This window comes from Monopterus albus, unplaced genomic scaffold, assembly GCF_001952655.1.
Source record: "Monopterus albus unplaced genomic scaffold, M_albus_1.0 scaffold62.1, whole genome shotgun sequence".
Taxonomy (NCBI): domain Eukaryota; kingdom Metazoa; phylum Chordata; class Actinopteri; order Synbranchiformes; family Synbranchidae; genus Monopterus; species Monopterus albus.
In genome coordinates this window covers 679,039-690,317 of record NW_018127942.1, presented here as the reverse complement: position 1 = coordinate 690,317, position 11,279 = coordinate 679,039, and the positions used below count along the sequence as shown (strand labels likewise).

General features: G+C 41.5%; 1 protein-coding gene across 1 annotated transcript in view; it reads right to left on the bottom strand.

Annotated features, from left to right (window-relative positions):
* Window positions 1–7,928, bottom strand: part of syndig1l (synapse differentiation inducing 1-like) — a 39,891-nt gene extending 31,963 nt beyond the window's left edge. Inside the window, exons 1-2 of the mRNA XM_020603759.1 lie at window positions 7,456–7,928; window positions 1,684–2,355 (exon numbers count right to left, since the gene is read on the bottom strand). Coding sequence (XP_020459415.1) covers window positions 1,684–2,202 — 519 coding nt within the window. The 5' untranslated portion in view covers window positions 2,203–2,355; window positions 7,456–7,928. The remainder of the gene's footprint in view (window positions 1–1,683; window positions 2,356–7,455) is intronic.
* Between the last annotated feature and the right edge of the window lie 3,351 nt (window positions 7,929–11,279).

The following is an 11,279-nucleotide window of genomic DNA, read 5'->3' as shown; positions in this document are numbered from 1 at the left end:
TTCCTGCTGCAAACTTCATTCTATGTTGCTGATCAGCAGCTTGTGGCGGTAACATGTATCAAAGCTTAGCAGCGTGCCCACAGAGGACTGCAAGCTCACAAACATGGATGTAAATACAGCAGAAATGAAAAATCCTGAAATTAGTTTGCGTTATATGGAAGGAACTGTATTCAATATGACAGACAAGAATAAGTCCACATGTTAGCAAACACAGAACAGTTAATCTCCCAACTATCTTCATTTGTTTACTCATCTTGGATGGATTTTTGCATTGCTCTCTCAAGGGGTTGTAGCTAACAATTTCAAGGCAATACATAGTTTTGTGGGTTTGTTTAGGAATAATATTGGTTAAGTTAACTAATATTATGTGTTTGCAACATGTGGACTTATTCATGTCTGAAACCTTTGCATTGTGTTAGACCATGGGCAGGGAGGGACAGTAGAGACACCCTGCACCGTGTGGCATCATTGATCTACTGTCTGGAGGCTACATAATGAGTCCCCTTGTGTATTTTCCTCTTCTCAAAGCTGGCTGTGGGGACAGATGATGCTTATTTACATACTTGTTCATTTGTGAACATGAAGCAGGTGAAAGAACAATATGGTAATGTGTTTACTTAACCTTTAAACAGCTAAGAGGAGCCTAGAGTTGGTGCAAAACATCACATCTAACTCACCTCAGGTTACAAGTGAAAAAGCATGATGGGAAAAAAGATACTACATCAGAACATCTGCAGGTTGCATGCTCATCTGTAAGTGAAAAACTGTGCCGTTTTACCTTTCTCTTTAATCATAATGTGAGTCCATTAGATACTGCAAGACACGGGTCAAACTTAACGTCATATTCTGCCTGTCCAATCCCCTAAATCCTCTAGCGTGCTCTGTGCTATTGTACATGGCAGTCGAGAGTGAAAAAACTCCAGCTAATGCTGGAGTACTGACACAAACAGTATCCGTGTTTGAGGCAGGCATGGGTGATCTTTTATCAAAACTTTGTCTGTCTTTTTGTGTTCACCCAGTCTAGGGTGTACCCCACCTCTCACCCACTGTCAGCTGGGATCAGCCACCCCACAACCTTCTACTGGATTAGCAGGTATAGTTAATAGAAGTATGGGTCTCTTTGGAATGTTTTAGGGTGTACTCACACTAGGCAACCTGTACCATGCCCAAGTACATTTGACCCCAAAATCCAGTTCATTTAACTGGTGTGACTACTCCATGCCGTGTCTGGGCATTGAAGCATTCCCTGGTCCACTTGGAAGAGGTGGGCATGGGCATGGTTCAGTTGGCCTTGGGTATGCAACACACAGTGTGTTCACTAACCATGCCCAGAACATCAACTCTACATGCTATACTAGAACACTGCTCTTCAGCTGCATTGTGCTGATGCAGAGTGTGCTCCAGCCCAGATCGCTTCAAGTACAGTGTGAGTGCAGGCTAGCGAGGAGTCGGGGGAGGGGGGGACAATCGTGCTTGGTTAAGGTACGAAGCAACTGTGCCTAGTGTGAGCACACCCTTAGTGTCCTTGACAGTCTATACAAACTGTTTTGGATGATGCAGCAAGCAAGTTAAAAGCTACATATAGTACCTACATATTTTCAGACAATTTAAATTTGACACTGAATATCAAATACAGGTTTACTTCATTTCTCCCTACATTACACTCTTGCATTTTCCTCTTACCTCATATTCCACATACTCTTCCTCCTCAACCTCATAGGAGACAGTTTGGATCTTGGTGTGTTCGCCGTCCTCCAGCAGCTTCGCCTGAGGGTCCTCTGTGCCGGGCGTGTCCCCCCCTGCTGTGTTGGATGCCTCTTTCGCCTTCTTCTCTGTGAAGGTGGTCTCACAGCACTCACTTTTATATTCCTTAGCTTTGATGCTGCCGCTGTCCTCCTTATACAAGATGAAGTTGGGCCTATAGAAGGCCTCTACTGCCAGATGCAGAGAGGTGGCATCCAAAAACTGCTGAGACTTCATCTTCCCGTTGGTACTGTAACCTCCTCCGCTCACTACGTTGCCGCTGTTCATCTTTCCGCTTCCTCCTCCGCCCTCACCGCCGCCTCCCCCGCCTCCTCCAGCAAAGTAATTAATAATGTTTTCCTGGTACTGGTTATTAGGGATGTCACCCCCATAACCATTGACCATGTGCTTACTGTTTTTGTCCAGCAAGGGGTTCTGGAGTTCACTGAGATTCTCCATAACAGCAGGAGTCAAAGGTGAGTGGGAGGAGAGTCTCAGTGATCTTAACTCTAGCAAGGAGATGGAAGAGTGACGGATGAAATAGGCTCGTCAAAGACGTGCACTGATGTCAGCGAAGGTGATAATGGCATTCAGCATTCAGTGCTACGAGATCTACAGAGGAAACAAACAGCAACAGAGAAAAGGAAAGTTTAAAGGAGGACGACAACCTTACTTGAAATTTACCTGCAGATAACAGTTTACCAAAGCCTTTAGATCACATCAGATCAAAGTTTAGCTGTCGTTCCGTCAGCAACAACAACTTTTACAGCATCCTGCTTGTCAGGAGCTGCACCCTGCAAATGATTCAATTAAGTTTAATTTGCTCCCTCAGTCTAGATGCATAAACTAACACACACATACACATCTCAGAGTAGTAACAGCAATACATCAAAGCATTGCCATCTACTTAAAATTCCTTAGCTTTTTATCCTTTGCCATCTTTGTGTGTGTGTGTGTGTGTGTGTGTTTTCTATGCACCTAATTTGATTGTTATCATTCCATTTTTCGGGTCTTATTATTGCAGCTGTCATCAAGGTGTCACACGCCTCAGTGTCTGATATGAATCAGATGAGGCCTCCTACACCTTCTGTAAAGCTGAGAGGGCTGTAATCTTTCACATCTGTGTAAATCTATGGCTGACATTTATGCTAAAATTGATTTGACACTGGCTAAAATTTTTCTTTACTCTTCTTTGTGAATATATAATAAAAGTTAAAAGCACAAAAATCACAGTAGACAAAACTTTAAAAAATATTCTATGCTATTTGTACCTGCACAGTATAATTACTGTAATGATGATGACCAACCCTACCTCATTTATATGTATAAGCAAGTAATAGTCATAATGATTTGACTATTATAAGCAATCACATCACATTCAGGCTCATTGTCACAATTCCGGATGTTCAGATCGGGACTGGCTAGATACATTTTGCTCATCTAAAATAAAGTTTTCAGAAAAGACAGTTTGCCAAAAAAAAAAAAATGTCGAGATAGTGTTCTGACATTTCACCATAAATGTAAACCTGAAATGCACAGCCATTAATATAGATGGTTACAGCCTTTAGAACTTGCATAAGTAAGATCAATATCTTGATCAATAACATATTATACTGTTGCCAGCCATACAGTGGAATACTAATATTTGCTTTAGGTGTTCCTCCCACACAGGAGGGAACAAATCACCTACTTTACATTCAACCATCAAAATGATCAAAACCAAATTATAAATATAAATGAAGAATTATAAGGGGTCCTGACCCCAATCATATATGGCTGGCTTACTGCAGTATTCAGAAACACTCACAGAGAATTTCCAATTGAAAACAACACGATTACACATAATTGCATCCTGCCAGTGGGATATGGATAATAGCTTGTTGGTTCACAGGTTAATAAGTAGCACACTAATTATCTCATAGGCGTTTAATGTATTTTCTTTACCCTTAATTGTGGTCAGAAATCTGCTGATTCATATTCATCAAACACAATCTCACCATCATCTTTTACATCCTGCCCCATCCAGTACACTCATTTACTGTAAATGCTCAGTAATCTGTACAGTACACAGCATTGCTGGTGTGCAGAGAAGGAATGGTCACATTTAGATTGTGTCTCCTCTGTATTTCTGCCATGATCATAACTTATTCAGCCTCAAACTGAACAGTACACTAAGAACAGCCTTCCACAGAATGAAGAGGTCCCAGCACATCAGCGTCCTGAGGGGCACACACACTGACTGACCATCAAGTGGTCCAGTAGCAGTCAGTCCTCCTCTTTATTCATTCACCCATGGTCTGGCCTTTCACTTTTCACCTTTTGTTTTCATCTTTAATTCACAGCAAAATCCTCACTTGTCTCTCTCACATTTTCTTGCACATAACTGTTTAATCTCTTGACTTTTTCTTATTTCTCCCAGCTGTTTGCTATACTTTTCATGTATTCTGCCCCATAAATAAAATAGAAGCCCTGTGCTGCCAGGCTTCCTGAAGCTCACTAAGCACTGGGCAGCAAGCAAAGTTATCATGGCTCCTCCCTGTTGGACCGTTTGCACCTGAATGTGCTGACATGTTGTTCCACACCAGCGCACCCTTTGGCCCACATATAGCTCCAGAGAATACATGTAATTCTTGAGTTAATTAAATGAAAATGTACCTTGCTTTCAAACTAATTCTTGTGAAAACTAAAGATGAACAGGTGCTGAGGTTGTTTTCTATTTTGGATGCTGCTGTCCCATGTTTTACACTGCTATTTTTCTCAGGCAGGATGTTTTCTGACCCAGGCTCAAGCCCCAAGGTGTTGTCTACCTTGCTGAGGTGTCCTTCAGCTAAATACTGCACCTAAATACTAATCGTTTGTTGCCCAAGCTTTGCTGTGACCTCCCCAGTGGGGGTGATGAATAATCCAAATTGATTTTCTGGACATGAACTTTACTGCTTTCACTGCTTTTGTAATGTGTGGTGTTTATGAAAACTTTTACCAAACACACCCTTGTGTTTTTGAGTTTTTATCCTGTTTTTGTCTGTAACTTCTGATGCTGCCATCTTGCCAGGGTGCCCTTGTAAAAGAGATCTTTAGACACCTGGCTATAAAAAACATTGGTAAATCACTACTGCATTAATAATAATACTAATTAATGCTACTGTAATTATCATAATCACATTACTATTTACTTCTGACTTCGACACTACAGTTTAGATTTGGTATTAGAATTCGGCAGCTTGAAAATATATTTCCATGCAATCAAATTTTTTTTCTTTCAAAAATAGCCAAAGATTTTGAAACTACAGCCTTTGACAGAAATGCCCATTTTATGTTTTGTCTTCATTAAGGTTGTCCAACCAGATCAATAGTAATAAACTCACTCTCCCGATAAGATCTGAAGAAGATGCAATGGCTGTCATGCATGTAGCCATAAAGGAGTATTCTTCTGAGTACTTGCACCACTACAGCACTGATCCTCTGCAAAAGCTGCTAGAAGATGACAATGGATTACTGTACTTTTCGTGACATTACTTAGGGACACACAGAAAATTCTGTTGTCAAGCTTCCAAATTTGTTCGTGCAGAAAGGGCCTTTTCTGGCAAATGGAAATTTAAGTGTGAATAATCTATTTCAGTGGAAGCTGAGCAAAGACGCAGACATCAAAATCATTGGAAATGACTGTCAATGACCATGGTTCTTTGTGCATTTTGCACTGTGTGCTTAGCAGAGAAAGAGAGAGTGACAAAGACAGAAGAGGGCAAGGAAAGAGATAGATCATACTTATATGCAGTTCTCCGGTTGGGAGCATTTGGCCATGTTACCCGACAGCAGTGTCTGGGAGGTGTAAAGAATTGGGAGGTACAGCTGAAAGCGAATGAAACAAAAGCACACGCCTGTGTGCTGCAGTGTGAGAGAGCCCTGAGGTGCCCGACAAAGGGCTAATAGATTAATACAACCTGTAAGCATTCAGGTGCGGGAGAGTAAGAATAAGACCGTGACACTGCTAACATGCCAGCCACGCTGATACGTCTGTGCACTTCAACCCTATTAGACTCCAGTCAGCACACTCTATTTCCCTGTGTCAGCCCACTGCCAATCAACCTCAGACCTCTGACCCTGAAGCTGAGAGTCGGTATTATCAGCCAGTCCTCGAGGCCAGTGTAGTGAGATGCAGCTGAATACCAATGTGCCCTATCTGTCGGCTATGTTTTCCAGTTTTTTCATTCAGGTTGTGTGTCTCACAGCTTTTGGATACTGCTCACTGTGTTCCAAAACAAATTAATCTTCCTGTAATTTCATTTTGAAACCAGTGGCTGGCATATAATATGCATAATAAGGTAACAGCTGGTAGTTATTGATGATCACAGATCAGGATAATGCATGAGAGCTCATGGCACTAAATGCAAATACACTGCATCCCCAAACGACAGCGAACCTTACCCTCTGGCCTCAGCACATGAAAGTCCACTGACAGATTAAGCAGCAGCAGAGGATGGAGTGAGTAAAGGGCTTTACACTGTGTTGACAGATCCTTTTATGAACGATTATCATCAAAGGAGGCTGTGTAAAAATGCCACGACCCACTTGAAATTAATCTGAGTCCTAATTCTGTTCCAGCAGCCACTACGGATAGTCTGTCCCTTCTGTACATGTCTATCTGAGGAGTGGATAAAACCCTAAGGAGTGCTCCACTCAGGAGTCAGAACCTGGGCCCCACTAGACTCTTATCACTTGTGCTTTGCACACATCCATCAGATGATTTAAAGTGTTCCTTGATGTGTAAATCTGCCTCTGTAAATCTCAGCCACATGTGTCTGAATAATTCAACGGGAGGTTGCTGTCAGTAGCCGCCATGTACTGTACACTGTTCCCAGAAGTGGATTGTTGCTGGCTCTGGCTAAGCTGTCTTCATTGCCTATTAAGTCTCCAGTACCTGATGGCAAGACACCCACCGCTTGTTTCACTGAGGTTTCTCAGTTCTATTTATTAGGACTGCAGTTCAAGCAGCGATCCGCTGATATCGCTTGTGCCAAATCCCAGTCATTGCAGGCGCCTGGTCAATGTGTTTGTGTGGTAGAGAGAAGACAGAGGCAGACAGAGCAGAAGCCTCTTGTTTTATGCCTCTTTTCTTCCTGAGCTTTTGCAGCTGTCTTTGATATAACAATGATCCTTATCTTAATCAATCACTTATTTATTGCATAAAAATGAAGATGATAAAATATCCCCAAGTCAGACTGAACTACTCCTGCACTGCTCTTTGTTATTTTTTCTTGGCTTTCTTTGTTTGCAGGACAAATATTCTTGAACGCACTCTTTGGCCAAGTGCTATGATTAAACTCTATACGTCAAAAGAACAGTAGAAACCCCACAGACGACTTCAAGCCAAAAGCATATCTCGGTTATAACACACGCAGAAAAGGGGATAGGATTATGCTCCAGCAGTGGCAGGTGGAAACTGTGTGCAGACTTCTTAACATCCTCCACCTCCTCCATTACAACAGCCACAATGCAATGCAATGCGACACGTTCACCACTTCTTTCTATTTGTCACTGAGATATGAGCATGTGCGCTGATGTGGAAAAAAAGATATTTTACGCAAAAAGAATGAACTCCCCCCAGCATGTTACCATTAAGATCCTGTTTTACAGTTTTAAAACAGAGCAAAGCGCGCTCTTATAAAAACAAACTGTGAAAAAAAATCAATCAATCAATCAATATTTTCCTACCTTTGAGTTCTTGACAATCCAAATATTGTTCGGAGGTCGCAAACACTCGCTTGTTCCCGGCTGTGCATTATGGCTGGGATGCCGACGGTGTCGCCCAGAGAAAGAGACATTTCTCTGACTTTCTCATTTGAAAGAAATCATTTCGGGCGAATTGGTCTCCGCTCGGCAAAACGCCACCGTCACAGTCTCGTAGTCTCCCCAGTCTATAAATAAGCAGGCATACCTCCCTAATAGACCGTTTACATTGAGAGGCGACTGAAATGAATTCGCCTTGAGAAAGTTAAACCCCGTTGTGAGTGTGAGAGAGGCGGAGAGATGGGTCCTGATGTGGGGTTCTTCACATACACTGATGCTGAGGAGGCGAGGAGTCCACCCTCCCTGGACGCATCTTTCACCGACTAAGTACTTCCACCGCGTGAACGAGGTTAACCTTCACTTAGAGCGTTTTTTTAACCTCCAGCAAATCACGCAGGCAGCAGCATCACAGCTTGGAGAGCTGGACAATTACTCATAACGTAGACACTCCCTGATCTAAATCAATTACTGCAACGCACAGTATAACAGTTCGGAAGTATAAACTATAAAAATGTTAGACAACTCCTAGTAAAATATCAGCATACTTATAAAATAAGAGTATTATAATTGGGTTAGGCGTCATCTCATATAAATGTTAAAGTGATTCAGAGCAAAGAGCAGTGCCTTTCTTTAATAGCCACTACAATAACTCTGAGTGGACCAGTGATGATTTGACTAGTTCAAGTAAAGCCAGAAATGTCCCTAACAGCATCATACAGGTCAGTGTAGAAGTAACACAGATGTAGCAGGATCACACATTTGTCAGAACGATTACTCACTCAAGGACAGTCTGCTGTGTTAGTAAGTATAACACGCTTCAGTATAGCCCTATAGCTGCCACACCAGAAATATACAGCCAATAGTGTATCATAATATTTTCTTCATGATGTAGCCAGGTGGTAAACTTATATTAAGGAAAGATAAATAAATAACTGAATAGTTGTCCACTTATGGTGAAAGGTCCCATAAAGGTTCTTAAAGTTAACATTTTCATACAATGTTCATGGTTGTCCTGTTATTGTAACACAGTTTTAAAGTAACTTACAGTGGGCTGCTGGACCTTGAACCTTGGCCACTAGAGGGCAGTGCTGAGAAACATGTGTACGTTCCGCCAAAACTTCGCCAAGTGCATTGTGGTCTTTTTTTCTTTACCTTTGGGCTTAGTTTAAGAAGAGTGGAGCGCAGTGATTTTTTTTTAACTTCTATATATGGCCAAATTGTGTTGGACTCTGCCTGTATTCAAATCAAACCAAATCAAATTTTATTTGTATAGCGCCAAATCACAACAAAAGTCATCTCAGGACACTTTACAAAGTAAGGTCTAGACCTTACTGTTATCACTATTATTACAGAGGGAAAACCCAACAAATATTAATACTTTAAGGAAGTCATCTATCAGTGTCTTTGACAAGATGGTATATTAAAGAAACCAATGGTTCTGGCGGCGTGGAGGTTGTAGTCGCATGGCGCAGACCCTCATGTCCTCAGACATTAGCAGGGCAACAGCGTGCTGGTTGTGCTCCTCACTGTGTCCAACATGGAGCTGGTGAGCTTTTGTCGGAATGTAGGTTTTTTTGACTGTCTGGCTGTTTGGTGTTTACAGATTGTTTTATTTTTATTTTGTTATCCCTTATTTTGTGTAAATCAGTTATTACAGAGGGAAAACCCAACAAATATTAATACTTTAAGGAAGTCATCTATCAGTGTCTTTGACAAGATGGTATATTAAAGAAACCAATGGTTCTGGCGGCGTGGAGGTTGTAGTCGCATGGCGCAGACCCTCATGTCCTCAGACATTAGCAGGGCAACAGCGTGCTGGTTGTGCTCCTCACTGTGTCCAACATGGAGCTGGTGAGCTTTTGTCGGAATGTAGGTTTTTTTGACTGTCTGGCTGTTTGGTGTTTACAGATTGTTTTATTTTTATTTTGTTATCCCTTATTTTGTGTAAATCAGCTGTGACCTGCTGGACATCAAAGCTGCAAAGACCCCAGTGATTGTGTCCTGTGTCCACCAATTTACCCGTGCTACAATAGTAATGTTGAATATACTGTATATCACGCTTGTGGGTTATTCTTTCAATGCTTTTTAAATTTAAATGATTTTTTTTAACTTAAAATATTTTAAATCCAGTTAGGCGGTACTTTAATTTACACAAACCATATTAATTCTATCCACAGTTACTGACTGGCCCCTTTGACCCTTCCATGTAGGACACTTCAGCGAGCTAAAAATGTCCACGCATGCTAATGAACTAATCTGACTCTTACTAACTGTAGCGAATAACATCAGAATCGGGACAGTTGTACTCTCTTTGTCACACTGTGTATAACTAATATTTAATAATTATCTACTAGAAAAATCACTGAACTAATCAGCACCAACCAAGACTTGGGAACCATTTGTTTCTTTTTTACAACCTCCCTGTAGGTGGAGCGAGTAGCTGATTATTCACTATACTGTAAATCTCTTCCTGCCCCACCTAACAAATATTAATATAATTATTATTTTGACCATTCACCATACCCTACATCCTACATGAGATGCTTCTAACTGTGTTTTGGAGTTCAAAAAATACAACACATTATTGTACCAGAATGTCATTTTCATCAGTGCAATTTTACTAGCATAAAAAAAGCTCAGATATCAGTGCAGTGAAAATGAAGAGGAAAACATACAGTGTTTATAGGCTATAACTCTTTAATAGGCACAGTTTATGTTCCTACTGCTAAATGAAGGTCAGTCTTTAAAGTTTAATATAGCCTCCACAGGGTTAATTTGTAGTTCAAATTGCTCATATAAGTGAATTAACTTGAAAGGAAACCTAGCACCAAGCCTCAAATCCCATATCATTATCTGGGATCTAAATCTCCTTTAACAGCACATAAGCGGAGTCCTGACCACAGTCTTGTCGTTTTGATCTTTAAAGTAAAAGCTCCAAAGAGGGAACCGAAGTATCGACACCTCCTTTCTTTCATGTACAGTACTGCCCGCATGGCATTTGAACTGGTGCGCTACAGGGCAGGAAGGAAAAAAGGTCAACAAATAGCCAGAAGACAGGATCAGAAAAAGTCCTGGAGCTGCACTGATCATTGCTAAGGATGTCCCAGGGATGGTCACCAGGGGAGAGAAAAGAGAGGATGTGAAAAGGGAGGTGGCTCTAACAGGCTGTGTTATAGCCTGAGTGTTCTGAAACAATGATCACACCTCCATTTTAACATTTTCCCCAGCCACCCTCTGTTCCTACCCTGCAGTGCTGCCTGTTATTTCTCCTTCTCACTTTCTCAGTATTTTTGTTTTGTTTTTCCTCACAGTGTCATCCACTATCTTCTTTTCCCCCTAATTCAGTATCACTGCAATCATAATGAATAAATAGATTCAGATCCACTGTCCAGCTGCACTCAGAACCTCATCAGAAACCTATCAATCACAAATATCATACACAGCTTTTCCTCTTTCCACTTAAACCACCACCACAACCGGAGTATTTATCCTGCTCTGCTTGTCGGAGGTGGTCATTCAGTTCGTCGTCATACCTGCAGGCATGGCGTGCATTGCAGATGAGCTGCAAGATCCAATTTGTTTGTGCTGAGATGACTCCAGTTCCTTTGCCACAGAACATTAGGACTGCAAATTAACATCCCTGGGCTCAGCAACTCACAGGTCTGTTTTGAGATAGCAGGCAGGCACACCAGGATAACGGCAGTTGCACAGAGAGAATTCTTTAAGACCTGAGGTACCTTGTCTTTATG